General features: G+C 40.4%; 1 protein-coding gene across 1 annotated transcript in view; it reads left to right on the top strand.

Annotated features, from left to right (window-relative positions):
• The window catches only part of pemt (phosphatidylethanolamine N-methyltransferase), a 94,877-nt gene extending 79,005 nt beyond the window's left edge, over nucleotides 1–15,872 (top strand). Inside the window, exons 6-7 of the mRNA XM_033610563.2 lie at nucleotides 6,375–6,449; nucleotides 12,351–15,872. Of these exons, the coding sequence (XP_033466454.1) occupies nucleotides 6,375–6,449; nucleotides 12,351–12,405 (130 nt within the window). The 3' untranslated portion in view covers nucleotides 12,406–15,872. The remainder of the gene's footprint in view (nucleotides 1–6,374; nucleotides 6,450–12,350) is intronic.
• Nucleotides 15,873–19,984: the final 4,112 nt, after the last annotated feature.

Here is a 19,984-nt window from a genome sequence, read left to right as displayed (position 1 = left end):
GTATCACCTAGGTCTCTAGTTCCTCTCAGCTCTACGGAGCATTTTAGTGCCTTTTTGCTCATTGTTTTGGTTTAACAGCCAGTAACTTTACTGTTTTGGTTCACCCTAAGCGCTCAGGGGGCGCTCAGGGAGCGCTCAGGGGGCGCTCAGGGGGCGCTCAGGGGGCGGCAGTAGTGCAGTCCATAGGGACTTGGGTTGGGAACCGGAGGGTTGCCTGTTCAAGTCCCCGTCCGGACCAAAATATGGAGCATGGACTGGTAGCTGGAGAGGTGCCAGTTCACCTCCTGGGCACTGCCGAGGTGCCCCTGAGCAAGGCACCGAACCCCCCAACCGCTCTGAGCGCCTGTCATGGGCAGCCCACTCTGACATCTCTCCACTTAGTGCATGTATAGGTCCTGTTTGTTCATGTGTGTGTTCGGACCTGTGTGTAATTGACAAACAGAGTGAAAAAATTGAATTTCCCCTTGGGGATTAATAAAGTATATAAAAAAAATTAAAAATCTTATCAACCTTTTGTCCAGACGCAACAGGCAGCTGCTTTCAGTCAAAAAGCTTGAATAAACCCACTGTACACTACATGTCTAGCATCAGACGTGCAAAGTTAGCAACCAGCTAGTAAACATGGTGAAGCATTTGGCAGCTTGAGAATCAGATATTTCCTTCAAGAGTAGGTGGAGACCCAAACAGAGCTAAAAGAAGGGTAAATAAGACTTACATTTTCCACGTGACCAAAAACACAACTACAGATGTATGCTAACGTTGCTCTGTGTATGCTGGATGTGTGAATAGGCATCTGTTTACCATAATAACTTCATGAAGTAAAAACATGTCAGTGTTGTGGCCAAAAACATCAGGCAATGCAGCTTTAAAGAAAAGTATGAATACCACAATCCTGAAATCAAAATCGTAAATGAATTTGAAGACGCCTATGTGTTTAGAGTGTCATCACACATACAGTATTAATCATTTATTTTTACTGACACATTATGCATTCTGTCCTTATAATAAAGGCTTCATGTTTTCTGTTTTTCAAACTTAGTTTCAGTACACCAAAATAGATGGGACAGCAGTGGCGTCTCTATAGGCAGGATAAAGTAATGAAATGAGAAGAAGGTGCACCTGTCCTGTGTACGTGTTTTGTGTGTGATGGGTTAGATTAAGTTAGGTTAGATTTACTTCACCATTCTCTCAAAAGTATGAATCGATCATCACGCTGGTCGCTCTGTGTGAGCTTTTGTTCTCTATTGGATGCATCACTTTTCTCAGGGGGCCGGTCCGGTATCATCTATGTCTTGTTGAGAAGAACACAGTGGCAGTGAACCACAGTATTCTCTGCACGCAAAGCACCCACAGCCTGTCTGCTGCTTCTCATTGAAGAAGTGTTTATGTGGGAGTTGTAAGGAGATTTTGAGTTTGGATACATGCTGTTAGCCCAGTTTCAGTGGGTTAACCTCCCTCGCTCAGACTGATATCTACCACTGTGAGCTTATAGAAGATGGTAATTGGATGTACTGTACATGCAATGCACGCATTAACTTACTAGAGTCGTGTGCCCCATAGTGGTAAACAGTGTTGCTCAAATTTTCTAACACTAAAATGGGTCTGTGACGTGTTTCTGAATGTCTCCTAACAATGCAATAATTTTTGGATTACTCAATGAGGACTTTCTCACAACGCCATTTTTTTTTCATAGAACCTTATCAATATATATTTACACTAAATTTCATGACTAATTTCGTGACTATCCCCAAGTTTTAAAGATATTTCAGTCCTGAAGAAAGGTGGTCCAACTGACAGATCCCCAGACATTACAAAGTGTAGGTAAAACAGCAGCGGCCCCAATATCCTTCCTTGTGGAGCACCAGATTTGATAGGTTGACTCCTCGATGAGTTCCCCACTCTTGTAGGTGAGAAATATGGGAAGTCAACTTCTCAATTGGCGTGCGTGTGTGAGAAGGAACCTTTATGCCCTAAATCGACAGTACTGCTCCGGGGTTAAGCACTGTCCAGCAACAAGCTCTTCTAATGCCATCCATCAAGAAAAATCTCAGAGATGAGCATATGACCTACATATTTTTGCAGGCCATGTAATGAAAGTTGCGCATCTAGAGGTACATGCAACTGCTGACAGTTTTCAACACTGCTATGTCACTCACATCCATTGGCATTTTCTGTGAGTATTAGGGCTGTCAAAATTGCTCAAAAATGACGTTCGAATATTCCTTCTAAAAATAACTCATAGGTTCGAACCATTTGAATATTTTTTTTTCCGCATTATGTCCACAAGAGGGCAAACCAATACAAGGAAACATACTTGTATATGTATTAATACAAGGAAACGTAACTACTTGTAGGTATTTTTATTTCCACATAAACGTCTTTGAAAACATTGACATACATGCACATTAAAACACATAAAACAATTATCTATAGCATTACGTTATAAACGACCGCGGACCTCTTGCTCGCCCCCCACCCCCCACCCCCCCTCTCTGACCCGTGGCCACACCGCCCGCGGAAGCGCTGCGAATAGCCTCGAAGCACTGGACCGTGACCGGCTCGCGCCCTGCAGCGATCGTTTCAGCGTCTGGTCTATTTTCTGCGCGAGCCGCGAGCGAATGTGTCAAGCCGGGTGATGGAGACAACAGCTGGGAGCAGAACCGCTTGTCGACCAGCATGGAGAAATGCGCGTCTGACGCCAACGCCCACTCGCAAAGAGGACAGCTGCTGTGGTGTTTTTTTTCTCCCTCCACAATCGAATATCAATTTTCACATTCGAAGGTCCATTTTTTTTTTCAAATTTGAATTTAAATTTGAATTTAGAATATTCGTTGACAGCCCTAGTGAGTATGTGTTATAGAAAAGATCTTCACTCAGTCTTCCAGTCTGCAGCAGTTACCACATCTACTTTTTCTCCATTTTCAATGAAATTGTACACAATTACATTCCTTTTTAATCTAGAATGGCACAAACTTTTTTTGTCCCTATGTCCTTGTTTAAGTTCTTAGTTTACCACGCTGCCAGCATATAAGCGTCTGCAGCCTGATTCATACAGACAGCACATTTGGAAACGCACATGGTGTATAGTCGCGCATTTATACAGATTCAGATAACAGCATGCTGACTGAGACTTCCCGGCATGTGCGAACAGGACAGATGCACAGAATGGAAAATAATAAAACCCTTCTGACATTAGCATTCATTTATTCAGATGCAAATTAACTTGCACAAAATCAACAGTTGTTCTCTCTGTGGATCATACGACCATGTAACAAATCCAGTAAAAGTGTAAAGAGATGCTCTACTTTTTTTTCCTGTAGCTGACAAAGTCAAGGACAGATTGAATCAGAAGAAAACTGGCATTCACGTCTAGCTCAGGGGAGCACTGTGTTACCCTGATAAATTGGAATTTCGTTTCAGTTTTTTGCACAAGAAAGTCAGCTGACACTCTGAGCAGTTTCGGTTTTGTCAGTTGTAAGACTTTATAATATAGGTCAGTGGTAGCTGCTTTTATGTGTGTCAGATTTGAAGGTAATTGGATGTAATCACAGTTATTACTGAACTGACACAGAAATCTTAAGTCACGAGAAAAGTGTTTGAAGACACGACAGTTTTGTTCGCATCCTCCTGCCATTGACATACTATGAACTGAAAGGAAAGTAAAACTGAAATGTACTTGAATGTACAGAAATAGATGTGTAAGAGGGAACATCCCAAGAGTGATGAATAACTCCAAGGCTATTCCACTGAAGTAACCTAAGGAAAAATACACAGTAGTGGTTTTAAAGGGACATTTATCATCCAAGAGGGTAAAATGTAAAACCTGGCCCAATATGAAATCCCTGGTTGCAAAAACTACAAATAATTGCAATCAGATATGTTATCAGAAACAAAAAGAAAGGACTTCTTTCTTGGCCTGAAGTCAACAAATTCTGACAAAAAAGTAATGACCTTCCATTTTAAATCGCTGAACAGAAAGCTCCTGGTGTGTGCAATTCCATTTTCTGTGGCTCCCGTGATCTTAAAAAAGGGCACAGGCAGTTAAAAGATTTGAAAGAAGTAATTTTTAGAAACCACAGGTAGTGTCAAACCTTTCCTCACTTCATATGTCTTGACCTGGTTCATGGCTCTCCAGGGAGAAAAGCAAAATATTGGCACTACATTGCAACTGTGAACATAAAGTCAGTGTGGTTTTGTGGTGGGCTAAAGTTGTAGGTTAACTAAGTCAGAAGAATTGCCTCCAAGCTCTTAAATGGGTCAGTACACTCAAATTACAAAAGAATATTTTTCTTTTCTCAATTATTTTAATATTCAACAGCTAGTTTGGCATAAAAGCAAGTTAGTCCCCATAGACCCCCATGTTGAAATGCCCAGCTTTACAGCAGAAAAAAAACATGTTTACAGCCTGCTGCAAAAAACTGTTATGGTCTCTATAGCTAATTTCCCTGTTCATGACAGCTGTACGGAGGGTTAATTATTTTCTAACTCATCCATTTAAATTTTATTAAGGCTTAAAGTTGTGCATAAGTAAGGGCATGGCTGCTTTTAGGGACAGGTGGGTGCTGTCTGTTGACAAGTCACTACCACAGCAACATTGTTGGTTAGGTAGGCTAACCAGGCCCCCAGGAAAGCCGTTCAACCTTGCTTCAGATGTTTTCCAGTAGTAATGTAGTGAAATAATCCACTGCTGCCCAAAAAGCATTTTCTCCCCATGGGTTACAATTGTAAAAGACACATCTATAAAACTGTTGACAAGACAAACTCTTTGCGCTAGGCAACCAACTCCATTGGAATGAATAGGCGCCATCTTGCCATCCAGTGTTTAGGTATCAGTATACATCTATGAGCCTAACCCAACCATGGTGTAACCCCAGATTCACGTAATGTAGGTGTAGCCATAGCTGTCGCTTTATCAGTGATTTCAGCTCATGAAAGTTAATTGAAACATTTTGGTTTTTCCTTAAAAAGTCCTGTTAAGTGTTTGGTTTCACTGAAAGACCCTCCTAGGAGTCGCATATTCAATTCTCCCGGTAAGTACATTTTGTTTCAATGGATTTAAGACCATTTTTGCCAGTAGAAAATAGCTTTAGCATTAGTATTATCAGAGTTATAGCTGTATATGTTCTGTGCTAACCCAATTAGCAGCTAGCTAAGGTTATCTCCGCACTCTGTCGTCCAAATATGGTGACTTATGGCTCCAAAAAAAGCAGCTTTAAAATGGGAGGCAAATCACCAATGGGTGACGTTACTGTGGCTACGTCCATTATATTATATGGTCTATGTTTAAGTTATATTTTTCCAACTGACCTTAAAAACTCAGGAAAAGCACTGAATTTCTCTATCCTGGTGGCTCCATTACTCCATTACTGCTGCTGAAGTAGGTCAGGGTGGAGAGTTTTATAAGCCTGATCAGCAAGTCAATTGGAGCGGCCAGACAGTGACAGTCCACCTGATTGTCATCATGCTTCTTTCTTTACCTTAATGGCAACGGTGGCAATGGTAAGCTTCCATAGGTGGTGCGAAGGGAAATTAAGCCATCCCTGTGGAATGTTAAGGTTACGCATAATGCAGGCCAGACCAGACATAATGTATAATTTGAACGTGGTATATATGTGTCTACACTGATTTGAGGAAATAGCTTTTTGTGAGTCACACCCCTGTTCCACATGAGAGGGCTTTTAGTCCAGCACTCACAGGTTTTTTAGTTAATTATGGCCACTGCATAACCATCATGTGTTCTTTTGAGTGAAGTGTGCCGACGTGATTTGTAATGTTTTTTTCTGTCTTGGTAGAATAAATATGTCACTGTGCCACTTTCTGATCAGGTATATAGGTCAGTGTGCTGTGTGTGTATATTTTTCTCCACGAGTATAAACTACAGGGTAAAAACTCAGTTTAAAAATTGCTCCTTTTGAATGGTCTTTATATTCTTAGAAATGGTCTTAATTTATTATCTAATTTCTTAAAACATGTAGATTTAACTATTTTAAATTTAATTTCACTTTATCATCCACTATACCATCAAACAATCATTTCTTTGAAAAAAAAAAGTACAGTTTCACCCCTCTTTGGTCTTCTCTGGCATTCACATTATCTGCTTTAATCCAGCTATTGTATATTTTGAAAGTGTGGAAATAATGTTTTAGCTTGACACAATGATAATGATTTTTATTTCAATCTCAAGTTATGCTCTATTGCTCTTTGTATGTACATCTCTACCTCTCTTGTTTCCTGTCATAAAACAGTTCACATCTGTTTGAGACAGATTGTCATAAAAAGGGTACTTCACTGAGAAGTGGCTCACATATCCAGTACACATTAAATTGTACACACAATATATGAGCTCTTTTTTCTCTCTCCCTCTCTGTCTTCAGTGGTGCCAGTCCTGTTGGTCTCGTCCTGACTGCCATAGTGGCCGTGGCTTACAAGGTGGCGATAAGATTCGAGGGGTGAGTCTCTCTTTGTCTCAGACTGTTTTCATATTTGTCAAAAAATGCATTTGGTTAAAGTCCAGATGTATCTAGAGAGTATCTAGCGTTAGTATTGCGACATATTTCCGAGTAAAACAGGATAGGCAGGAAATTAATTCGATTGTTGAAAAGTGGGTGTGTCGTAACAGTGACAGTGTAACACCAACAGGATAGTAGTATCCATCAAGGAGAGAAAGACGAAGCCCATCATATGCTGCATATAACATTTGTTGCTGAAGTGGTCGATTGTAAAATGCCTTGCTCATAATCTGGAGCTGTCACAGATACCACTTTCCTCAAAGTAAATAAATTGTAGCCAGTGGGCCTGTAACTACGGCATTTTGGGGAACCAAAGACACATTGATGTAGCATGCTTTTCCTAGCAAGCTAACTTGAACTTAGCTCTGTGTGGCTAAAAGTTGAAGATTGATTGACGAGTGGATGTCTTGAAACTAGTTGGTACCAGCTTACATAAGCACACTTCAAAATTTCTTTTACAGGAAGGAAACATGATTGGATTTTGATATAAAACTATGAAAAAATTGAATTTTTGTAGTTTATTTTTGGTATATATTGTTAAACAGGCGCACATAATGTCCTACACAATGAGCTACAAGGATTAAAAATGTATTTTTAATGTGGTCTCGACTTGTGTTGAATCACTTGCGTACAGGCGGGAATGTATCCCAGTATGCATTAAGGATACAGTGAAATTTGACCTTCAGGCCAAAGTCAGACATGGTCATGAATGTATTTACAATCTTGTGAAGTTTTTTGCAGAGTTACCCTGACAATGTGTTAATTTAGATCACTTGGATTTTCAGCACAAGTAGGTCCAAATCATTGATGTGATTAAAACAACAGGGGACCCTAAATCCTTCCCTGTGGAACTTCAGATTTTATAAGTTGACTCCTGTATACTGTAAACGCCTCTCTCTCTCTTAGCTTTACTTACCTATTTCCTCACAAACTAGTGGTACTCATGGGTAGTTTAGGTTCCCTGTAACCAGGACTCAGACCCAGGACCTAAGTTAGGCCAGGTCCAAATGTCACATCAATACAGATTATTCAGTGATAGATCAGATCAATGCTACATCAGCCCCATGTGACTTATGTATGATTGTATTGAAATCGCTGTAGACATTTTTTTTCCTGTCCCTTTGAAGAGAAAGGCTGATTTCAGTGTATTTTCCAGTGCCATTATCACAGGAGCAGACCCTGTAGAGGATATTTCAACTGACTGCTTACTGACATACTTAAACTCAAGATTACATATGAGTATGTATAGAATACCAACATAAATTAAGTGCTTCTTGGATTCATTTAAACATATCTTTTTTTTGGTATCCAATAGATGTGTAGTTGGATGTAGTTAGATATCTGTTCTATTGTGATTACTTATAGTAAGGTTAAAGCTCATCCAGTAATTGTTCTGCTGTGGCTTATAAATAGCACACATTTGGGTCACACAGGTAAATGCAACACATTTTCATCCTTAAGTCATCACATATCTCCGCTTTGTCAGTGATCTTTCACATCTACATATTACGCATTAGTTGTCCTTCTGCGTCTGCTGTTGACATTCCAGGACACCGCTACCAACGCCGGGGTGTTAACAAAAACACATGGTTAGGTTACGGCAAAAAAAAACACTATGGCAACCGATGCCAGGACAAGAATGGGCTGGCAAATTTTTCAGATTTCGGGGGCTCATTAAAATTTTGATTTCGCAAGCAAGGCCACCTCCCAAGGAAAATGACGTATGTTTCAACTCCCACTCCTTTGTTGTGTTTTCATCTCAAATGTCATCTCCTTAGTTCTGCCAAAAAGCAAAAACCTGAGATGGTCAAAAAAGAAGGATTAAAGATAGGGACAGACTCTTTTTCCCCACACATTCAGAGCCGTGTTGGTTGCATCCTCCTCCTCTTGCTTGACCATGGTGATTACGAGATAACACATTTAAAAAAAAAAAACAGTTATGAGCGACCTAGTTCTTTTCATCTGTCCGCACAGACACATGCATGTCGGAATACACACACCCACATACACACAAATACATGAACCTGCTGCTGCACAAGACAATTATAAATGGGACAGCATGGAAGCAGCTGCTTTGACCACTTACAGCACTCATTAAACCTACTGTGTGTGTGTGTGTGTGTGTGTGTGTGTGTGTGCGTGCGCGTGCAGATGTGTGATGCCCTCTCATCTTCTCATCTAAGTGTTTGTTTGCATGTACATGTGTTAACTGTGCAGCTGTCTTTTGCATTACATGTGTGGGGAAGCGGTCACATAGCAGCATAACAGTTATGATTCAAATGTGCACAACAGTGGCACACAGCTGCTATCAAACACATCATTCTTTGTCACAACTTTACTATATCAAGGACCCCATTATAAGAACACAAATTAAATGTTTACCTGGGTAGCAGCAGCAAGACAAATGATGGAGAATGGCACATTGATTAGGTCACAACTGAGTGACCTACATTTATTGTATAAACACACCTTAGCACAGACATACAGTCACCTTACATAAATACACAATTAGATGCCAAATCTGTGTTTACCAGCCCAAATACCCCCCAGCAAATTACATCTGACGAGCCCTCTTTGTTCATTTCCTACCTCGTTGAGCCTCTGAAGGCTATTTTGATTGTTTTGTACACATCATCTCACCCCTATTTCTGCTCAGGAAAAACAAAAATCTGCCTCCTTTGTCTAGCTCCATCTTCAGAATGGCCACATTTGCCCAAAGAGTGAAATATATGGCAAGTGAGTTCAGACAATGCCTCAAAGATGCAGTCATGAAAGCTGCCCATCAATACTGAAATTTATTCCCCTACCATCTATTATTACATCTCTAAAAATAAACCTACATGCTGCAAATGGGGCCATTCTAGCCGTTTGAGTGGTTTAGGCTCAATGTCCTTTCATGACCCTGTGAGGATTGATCATACGCAAATAATTGAACTATATTTGATTAAACGTAGCTTCTGCTCTGTGTCATATCATCACAAAGACATAGTCTGTAAATGAGTCCCTGTTATGAGCCTTATCCTGGCTTCAACAATATTTGGGCTGTGATATGGAATATAAGAAACCCTCTGGCATCAACCAGTTTCGGTGATTTCTATACTGAGATGACAGAGACGGAGCAAACATCGGTATCTGACTATCACTTGTAGATGTCCCGTCCATGGTTTATGATTACACATTTATTTCTATTTAATTTTTTGAGTATCTGTTTCTACATTTTAGCCTACCTTGTGCCTGCTCTAAATTAGTAAATGCATGTATATATGTTAAGAGAAGTACCCTGCATCAAGGCTTTCCTTTGATTTGGTTTCCTATATTTTCCATAGTGTCTTATAGTATTTTTATAATATCTTTTAAGTCTGAAATGTCGTGTGTGGTACAATCAATACATTCTAGTGGGACCACTACGATTTACTTACAGTCAGTATTATGTGCATTTACACTTCTTAAGAGCTACCTCAAAGTTCAGTTCACATCTGTGCTTTAGAGCTCAAGATCAGTCTTGGTCTCCAGACCGGTCTCAAAACCACATTTGAAGGTCAGGTGTGGGACTTGGCTTCATTTTTACACGGTCTTGTCTTGGCCTCAGAATTGTGGAATCTGGATCTTTCAGATCACTTCGAGGCATTACTTTTATTTGCATGTTTCTAAATTTTATCTTAAGTTTGTCATTTGTCAGTGTGGGACTCTGGTCTGGTCTCAGTCATGACCCTGTCTCAGTTTTGGTGGTGTTGATGTCAACGCTGGTTTACACAAATTAAGATTAAATAGTTCACATTCAGAGTTCACAGTTTGAATTTTGAACTAAGTTTACATTCCCAAAAAAAAGAACTAGTTTACTTTATTTCTTCTTGTTTTGAGTTTCAAATTCTTTGCCATTTTGGCATATTGGTTTTTTGGCAGGCACAATTTTGACTCTGCACAGATTTGTTAATAAAACTTCAGTTATTCATATGAACTGGCTTTAGCAGGGCCCGTAGTCCTGACAGGACTGACCTTGACAGTTAGCAAGCTTATTAGCTCTGAAAGCCTTTTTTTGCCTTTTCAATCTAAATTGTTACTGAATAAAGTAATCTACAATTCTTAAAACTAAATGTGAGGGAAGAGAAAATGGTCTAGTTCAGAGAGAACACAAAGACGTTTGGCACCAACAACTATGCCACATCCATAGTCACTTCAATCACCTTTCTTCCCCAATCTGATTCTCAGTTTGTGCTTCAGCAGGTTGTCATAACCATGTCTACATGCCTTAATTGCATTGCATTGAGTTGCTACCACGTGATTGGCTGATTAGCAATTTGCGTTAACAAGTAGTTGAACAGGTGATTGGCTGATTAGCAATTTGCGTTAACAAGTAGTTGAACAGGTGTACCTAATCAAGTGGCTGGTGAGTGTATTCTGTTATCCTGTAGACTTTGTTTTGGCGTTTTTGTTTGCGTTCTTCCTTGTTTCGTGTTCTTCTTTCACGTTTAATCTGTTTCCTGTGTTATATTGTAGATTTTCTCTTCACGTGTCTTGTCTGGTTTTACTTCCTGTCTTTGTGTGTTTTCCTGCCTGTCTTGCTTGCTCCACCCTCGTGTTCCCCACTACACCTATGTTGTCAGCCAATCCCCATTTCCCTCCTTTTGCCCATGTCCACCTACTCCAGCTGTGTTTTGTTTGTGTGAGCAGTTTTTTCTGTGTATTTATTTCCCTGTGTGTTTCCCTTTGTTCCTGGTCAGTTCGCCTGTGTTCATCACCATGTTCATGGCGTTGTTCCCTGCTCTGTTTCCTACCTGGTTTTGGTTCTTCTTTGTTTTGGACTCTCAGTTACCTGCCTGTTTTAGATGTTTTTATATCAGCATCATTAAAACTGGCCTTTTGTTCCGAATCCACCTGCCGACTGCTTTGCATTTGGGTCCCTTCCTGAAGTGATACATGATACATTTATTCCTCAACTATTTTTGAAAGTTATTTGGGTGTTTGATTAAAAAGAACATGCGTGCAATGATACACTCATACCAAGATACTACAGGCTTCATAGCACTGTCATGATATTCCAACAAAATATAACAAAGAGTAGCCCAACTTCCTCCCAGCTGGCACCAGATGTCAACATGACATCGCAAAGACATTGGGCTCTTGTGTTGGATAGATAATCAATTTTGGTTGGAATGACAATTGGGTTGCTGATACTTTAAATGTTTAATGTTGTGTGGACGTTAATATTATGACATTATGCAGATGTTGGGTTTTGGTCTCCATACCTTACAACTAAATGTTACTTTTCTACTGTATGTCAAGAAGACGTTAGAATGAGATATTTGAAAGTGTCATATCAATGTCATCTATCATCAGTATTTGTTTTCTTGACATTGAATTTTTATAACCCGTTGGCACAACCTAAAATCAACCAATATCAATGTTGAACGTTGTTGATGGGCAGCTGGGTCCTATTTCCCACACACTGATCTGGTATCAATAGAGTACCAAGTGATGTCAGCCCCCTGATAACACCTAGACAGCAGCTGTAATCCCTGGCTTGTTCAAGGACTCCCATCATTGTTTTTTTTTTCTTTGTCTCATCTAATAGGAATGTTATTTTCCACATTCATGAGTTCGAGTTACAGAGCTGCAATTCTCTGGTGTAGCTGTTTGTTGATACGGGGTTCAGCACTGCAAAACCGTGTGTGCATTCATGTGCAACAGAGTGAATGATCATGTAGAGACATGAGGCATCTTCCTATCATTCACAGGTTCCCTCACGGTTGATCACACACACGCAGTCCTGGCACAGAGTGGTACGGTGTTCCAGCCTCTGATTTATTGTCCCATTACATGTTTGTTCTGCTGTATTTACAGACCATTCACCGATCAGATCTATCAGGAGAGGAACCACCGCCGCAAGCTTGAATAATCACCTCCCGCCCAGGCACTTCCTGCTCCTGGTTTGGCTGAGGATTCCCATCCTGTCACAAGGACAGACAGACTTAACAACAGACAGACTTTACCAACAGCGTTTATCATTAGTCCACATCCTGTGTGGATTCAGAAGCTACCTTCGCACTGCAGCTGCAAGAGTTTCATTTTTGATTTTGTTTTATGCTCTTCTAAAGAATGTGGATGCCACATGGAGGGTGGCAAGTCAAAGTAATAGTTTGATATTCTGAAAATCATTCTTATTTTGGTTCTTGCTGATATTTAGATGAGAAGATTGATACCACTGTCACGAGAGCTCCCACATGAAACTGTTCACAACAAGGTCAGCAGACCAGCCTGAGCAACCAGACCATGATCTCTGGAAAAACACTGCTGACTGTCTCTCTGTAAGAGAGTAATTGAGGGCATTTCCAAAGATGTGAAATTATTCCTTTAAAGCTGTACAATGTTGGATTTCCACTGTATGTACATTAGGAGTGTCATGATTCTCCAAAACCATAATTCAATTGTCCTTTTGATTTTAAGGTCACAATTAGATTCAGTTCTTTAAGATTAACATATCATTGGTTTCATGCCCTGACAACTGTCATTTACATCTTAAAATCCTTGAAAAAAAGGCTACATGGTGACATAACTGCTATATAGTTTTTGGGAATATACCATACTAAAGCAATACGGTCAAATTTCAATCATTTATTTAAAAGAAGAGTGTATAGGATTTAGGGTGAGGGTTACAGATAGCAACCAGCTGAAAGTACTTCCTGTTAGAATTAAGTGCTCATTATTCAGGAGGTTTTTACAGGGTACCGAATTTTCCACAAAGGTGTCTTCCTCTTCGAAACAAACAAACCCTGTAATTTAAACTGGTAATAACACTAAACAAAGCAGTTTCATATAAAAAACCTGGTGGCCAACACAAAAATGCATATTGACTTATCTAGAGCTAGCGTTTGGTTTTTGTCTGTTCTGGGCTACTGTAGCAACATGCCGGACTCCATGGACAAGGATACACTTCATATGTAAATATGAACAACTCATTCTAAGGTAAAATAACAACAATTCATATTTTCAGGTGATTATAAACCAAAGAAAACGTACTAATTGTGCCATTTTCAATTACTATCAATGTACCTACCTAAATCCTACACACTGGTCCTTTATGGTAAAGCTTCTAAATTCCTTGTTAAGATATTTAAAGTATCAAAAATAAAAACTACAAACTGTGAAACTTTTCCTCTTCTCACAGATGAGCCAATTCAAAAAGAATAGATTTCAGCCACTGAAAGCATCATGAATTGCGCATCACTTGCAACCTCTTTCTGCCCCATCTCAAGGTCCAATTCACCAATGATAATGCTAATGATAATGCCACAAAAAACACTCTATGATTAAACACTTAAGAAAACATACTAATTATATCATATCCTCCTGAGACCCAAACTTTTGTTTGCTATGCATTTTTAATTTCTCCTATCTATTTCAGTTAATTAATCAATGATCAATAGGACCTGATAAGTACAAAAAAAACTAAACATTGTCAACAATAATTAGTCCTAATGTCCTCAAATGAGACAACAATAAAGTCCTAATGTCTTCAAACAAGTACTTCGTAATTAACAGTGTCTTTGCTTGTTACTGTTGCTAAAATTGGTCAAATTTGTTGCCATGTCAAACTACAAACACTATTAATCATGAATAAACAAGTTTCAACCCAAAAATGTGATCAGGTTTTGGACCTTGTCCACTTTTGTGTCGGAATAGTATATTGTGCTCTTACTACCACTAAATGGCACAAGAAAGTGTCCACCAATGAGGACAACAGCTTTAAGTTGTCTAACAAAAAGAAGATTCACTGGATGGCAGAAGGGTACTTTAAGACATCAGCTTGAGTTTCGAGTTTCACTTTCACTAAACTGGCACAGCCCACAAACTGTAGTTTTTCTGTCAACAAAGCGTTCATTGTATACACAACTCATGGGGAAAGCAAAAATGTTGTAGACAAACTCCTGCACATCATCTAACTTGCAAAAATAAAACATTTATTACGACATTTTGGTAACTACACCTTCATCAGGCAAACCTGATGATAAGGTTGCCTGATAAAGGTCTAGTTACTGAAACGTTGCAATTAATTTATTGCTTTTGCAAGTTAGAAGGTGTGCAGGAGTTTGTCTACATGTTGTCCTGCTCATCCCTCTCCTATGCACCTGTTACGAAATAGATGTGCAAATTATTCTTTCGTTCGATGGGTTAATGCTGCCATACCGCCGACTTCAGGGAAACATGAGGATTTTCCAGTTCTAGTGTTTATTTGCCATCTCCAACTCTGGCAGTGGCCATGGTGTTTGGAAAAGTGCAGCTGCAGGCTACCAGTAGGCTACACTGTGTCGTCTCTGAAGTGTTGTTTTGTTTTTTCTTTAGATGCACGCAAGTAGACTGATGTGGAAAGAAAAATAACTGTGAGAAATCCCCATTCTGTTTGGGATTTAGATGACTAAAAGTGAAAGCTCATCACGATCAATTTTTGATTTAGAATCTAGCTATCTCAATCATGACACCTCTAATGTACAGTTTAAAAAAAACCACCCACCATCTGCAACAGAAGAAAGGAACTGAGCCACCTTAACCGAGGTACATAAAGCCTACTTTTCAAAATCATGTCAGGTATTGTCACTGGACACCATGCACAGCAGCAGCACCCTGCACCTGACACACCTGAATGGAATGAAGTCATAACTGATGTTAAACAGTACACCTGTGTTTGACAAGTCTACTGTGAAAATGTCCCATTACATTAAGGTCCTCTATAATGTTGGTAACGTTCCTTGTGTTATTTCTGTTTGTCTCAGCACTTTGACCAACATTCACTGCACTATTCAAAACTTTTGAAGATATTAGTTAAGTGTTAGCAAAGACTGAAAGCACGGGAAGCAGCTAGTATATTTTCCGTAGTTGTTTTTCCATAGTTCGTCACTGCCACAGGTTCTCAATTCATTTTTTCATACATTCTTATAAAAACCCTACATGATGACTGTGTGTAATGAAAATAATGCAAGTTTGATGGTTTAACTCTAAAGTGGCATCACCCTGGATTTACTGGTGTGCAGGAAATCCTTGATAGTATCCTACACAGCAGTACAAAGAGTGAAAGAGTTGAAGGCCTGGAAGACCACAGCTCATCTATTGTGTTCAGAGACACAACACAACCAACACAAAGCTAGATAGCCTTTTCATCACTGCCATCATTGTTGTAACTGTTATTCAATGTTGTACAATGTTTATAATGTGAATAATGTGCCCTTTTAAATGTCAGAGGAGCTATACCAGTAATGGCTTTATACTGTACCTATGCAAACCATTCTGAACTGAACAACACACACGACCCGGTGATGTACTCAGTGTTGATGGGATGTTTTTTATGTAATAAAAGACTAAGTCAGGGTCTCTCTTTGTGTCTCACAGCTACTAATGGATGCACTTAAGGCAGCACTTTTGCACATGTACCTCTTACAGGCAGATGGCGGAGAAAGCATTAAATGCATAATTATTCTCTGAATGAGTCAGGAATATTAGGACAGTGCTCTTTCTCTTTATGATTACAGCAAGCAGTGCTAATACAGCTCCTGTGAAAACTGATAGATTTGATTGGTTGGTAATTAAGTACCAGCACACTGTTTGGCGATTACATATCTACAGAATAGTCTGGATTCTTTCATTTAAGTCATTAACCAAAGAAAATGTGTTTGCTTTTTGCCTTTGATTTCAGGTCTACTGACATTTGATTGTACTATTGTGCCGAAATCATAGACTGTATGAAATTAGTAGACGTAGCCTCAATAACAAAACCCATTGGTTTATGGACTACCACTCGTGACCTTGAGTTCTGGATTTGGCCATTGCCGATTTTTCTTTTTTTTCTTTTTTTCTTTTTTTTTGAGCTAGAAGTGACCATATGCAATCGAGAGGGTGGAGCTATGGAGGAGCAAGGTATGGATCTGACTGAGAACCCGAGCAAACCACCATGGTAGCGACTTGTCAATCCTAAGATGAAATCGCCCTAAAGGCCCTGACACGCCAAGCCGACGGTCGGCCGTCGACCAAAGTCGGGCCATCAGTGAGCGTTTGTTGGCCTAGTTTTTGCAGTGTGTCCCGCACCGTCAGCACTTTGGCGTCTGCGTCTTTTCGGCCAATTGAGCATGTTGAATCGGCGGCGGAGCTTGTCTGTGAGAGAAATTACTCTGATTGGCTGTTCAGGTTTTATTTCCTCGTCCCTGTAGCGAGTGAATCTGCCTGTAGTGAAACCGGGGCTAACCGGCTCCACTTCACTCAGCTGCCCGACAGACCCGCTGCTTCTTCCCACTTTAACCTGAATAACAAACCGGAGCTAGCTGGGAGCGGCTAGTGGAGTGTTAGCCGCAGCATAATCTCTCAAGACAGATTCTGCAATTTACATTGTAGAATCTGTCGGCAGCCCTGTGTGAAAGACGACTACGGAGGGGGGGAGGGTGGGGCTTTGAGTTTGAACGATGCTGTGCTTTAGCCAATCACAATGGAGGGGGCATGGCCGAGATGTGCAGGTGTCCCCAGGAAATGTGTACCTACAGAAACAGCAAGCTCCGCGTCCATAGCGACTGCTCCACCCAAAACGCCATCAACGTCAACGTGAATTTTTTTTTTTTTTTCCAGCGGATGTCTGAGTTACAACATGATTGAGCTAACTGGAGTAGTTTCATGTCGTATCCGACAACAGGAGGCTTTTAACAGATGACGTCCTGATGTTAGCTTTGCTAACTGTCCCTGTCAGCTGCAGCCACTGATGCTTTCTAGACATCGTGATTTCCCATAACTGAATAAATACCACACATAGCAACACAAAACTGCTTTGCTAGCTCAATCATGTTGTAACTAAGATATCCACTGGAAAAAATATTTTATTCACAGACCGTTTATTGAGTTATTACCTTATTTTTATACAGTCTATGGTTATTACAGACAACGCTAACGGCTAACGTTAACAGCTAACGGTTAGCCCAGCTAATCTACGATAACCATGTTATTAATTACAAACAAAACGTGCACACAGAAATAGTAACGTTTGTTCATTCATTGTGTTTATAGACTTAACAAACATCAGATTAGTCTACACGGTGATATAGTGACGTGAAAAATGTGATATATAGCTAAACTCTGCTGGTTTTCTACCCGAAGTATTTGTAAACAACACGGCGATTCCCTGGGGGCACTGCAGGAAGTTAAGGGCATGAGCGATCGCCGAGCCCCCTACACTTCCGTTAGTCGAAAAACTCCGGGCTGTGCCTCCAGAGGTAAAGGAAGAAAATTTTTTATTTTTTTTTTGTTTTACCGATGGATTTCCAGATTGGCCGCAGCATGACTGGAGGGAAGCACAGCCAGTTAGCTTCCGCTAGTCTCTGAGCTAGCCCCGGCTCTCTGTTTGAATCCAACCGGAGCACCGAGCCCCGGTTTGTTATTGAGGTTAAAGTGGGAAGAAGCAGCAGGTTTATCGGGCTGCCGAGTGAAGTGGAGCCTGCGGAGGAAATACCGGGACCGTCTGGATGTAATAGTCCGTGGAGGTGCTGCAGTGCTCGGCTGCACAGATAGGAAACCCCTCGGCTGACAGGATGCACCACTCTCTCACTCCGCTCTCTCTCACGCAGGCGCAGAACGTATGTGCCACTTGGCCGTCGGATGTAGTCCATGTAGTGTGTTCAAATGCAACTGACACAGGGTGACGTGAGGCGACGTAGACGACGCAACAGTTGGCTTTCATCGCTGCTAGTTCTTTGATGTCGGTTTGGTGTGTCCGCACCTTAAAGCATAACCTGCACTATCATCTGTTTTACTCTAAACTTGGACTATAATTTATGAAATGAATATCATGTCTTATTAACGAAGACCTGAACTAACGTTTGAGACCTTAAACTTATTGGGCAAATGTTTACTCAAGTGAAAAGTAGCGTCATTTTCCCATAGATTTCTGTACAATCAAATGTGTCTTTGCAGCCGATGGAGTGGCCCCCTGCTGGCCATTAGAAAGAATGCAGGTTTAAGGTTTTGCATTCAACATGTCCTTATACTTTGGTTCATTTTATATCCTATGAATTAGCCCACCACGAATGATGTCACATATTTGCATAATAAATGTAGTTATCTAGGTCAGGTTTAGGCAAGTATACTGACATGTATTAGGTTTCCCCAGTCTCCTGGGGAAAAGTCTTGTGTTTTGTGACTCTTTCACCACCTCAACCTGCCTTCCTATAGGACCGCTTCCATCTTTGCTCCCGTCAGTTTATTGGTTGTGTGATCACAGTACTGGCTCATAAAGGTAAAGGTAAAGTTCCACTGAGTGTGTGAAATTTGTTTTCCGCATTTGACCCATCCCCTGAGGGAGCGGTGAGCAGCAGCGGTGCCGCGCTCGGGAATCATGTGGTGATCTAACCCCCCAATTCCAACCCCTGATGCTGAGTGCCAAGCAGGGAGGCAATGGGTCCCATTTTTATAGTCTTTGGTATGACCCGGCCGGGGATCGAACCCATGACCTCCCAGTCTCAGGGCGGACACTCTACCACAAGGCCACTGAGCTGGTGAGTCATAATTACGTAGGATACATATGAATTTTGGTGTATTACTTTTCATAAGAAACATACAGAGTATGAGAACGGCCTGCTGCATTACATTTTACTTTTCAAACCAGGAGATAACCCCTTAGCCCAAATGTTTCAAAGACCACTTACCATGGCTGTTTGCCTTTTAAATATTTGATTCCTCTGCCATTCACTTCAGTCAAAAGCTGTGCAAGAGATAAATTCAAGTATGCATATTCGGTTTCAACTGATATTTTTGAGTCTTTGAACAGAAAATCCTGCACACTGCTCTTGCTCAGCTTCACATTTTAGAAGTAACACTGACATTTTGATCGTCCTGGATCGTCATTCTTTTTTTTTTTTTTTTTACCTAAATACCTTTTACAGATGAAAAAAATTTTTTGTCAGTGCTCTGTTATGGCGTTGGAGTCTCCAAACTACCTCCAACATATTTGGCATTGTACGTCTTACATTTGTTGTTACTTGTTGGACAACATATACACTGTTGCTGACACATCCATGGTAAAATATCAGCCAATGGAAACAGCCATACACGGTTTACAAAACAATCTCACCACAAGGTCCAATCTGTTCTGGAGCTTTCCATGCTATTTTTGCCATTACTGTAGCAGTATGTCATCACTCTTATACACTTTGTACAATTCCTGATTGCTGTCCTCAGTATTTCTTTGTTGCCCACCTTGGAGCTTTGACATTACATTATTTTCTGTGCGGTGCAGTTTTGTTGAGCAGAGGGCTTATGTGACTGTACTTTAAGAAAGAAGAGCTTGAGAAAATTACAGTGGACTTCACCCAGCTATTTCTGTTGATATTGTTTTTATAGCAGAAAGCCGTGGCATGACATGGCCACTGTAAAACACAGTCAGCACAACCATTATGAAGGCAGAATACCAACAAAGAAATGAAGGGATGGAGATGCAAAAATATTTCTCT

This window comes from Epinephelus lanceolatus, chromosome 21, assembly GCF_041903045.1.
Source record: "Epinephelus lanceolatus isolate andai-2023 chromosome 21, ASM4190304v1, whole genome shotgun sequence".
In the NCBI taxonomy this organism is placed as follows: domain Eukaryota; kingdom Metazoa; phylum Chordata; class Actinopteri; order Perciformes; family Serranidae; genus Epinephelus; species Epinephelus lanceolatus.
Note: the sequence above shows the minus strand (reverse complement) of the source record. Positions and strands in the feature narration are given on the sequence as shown.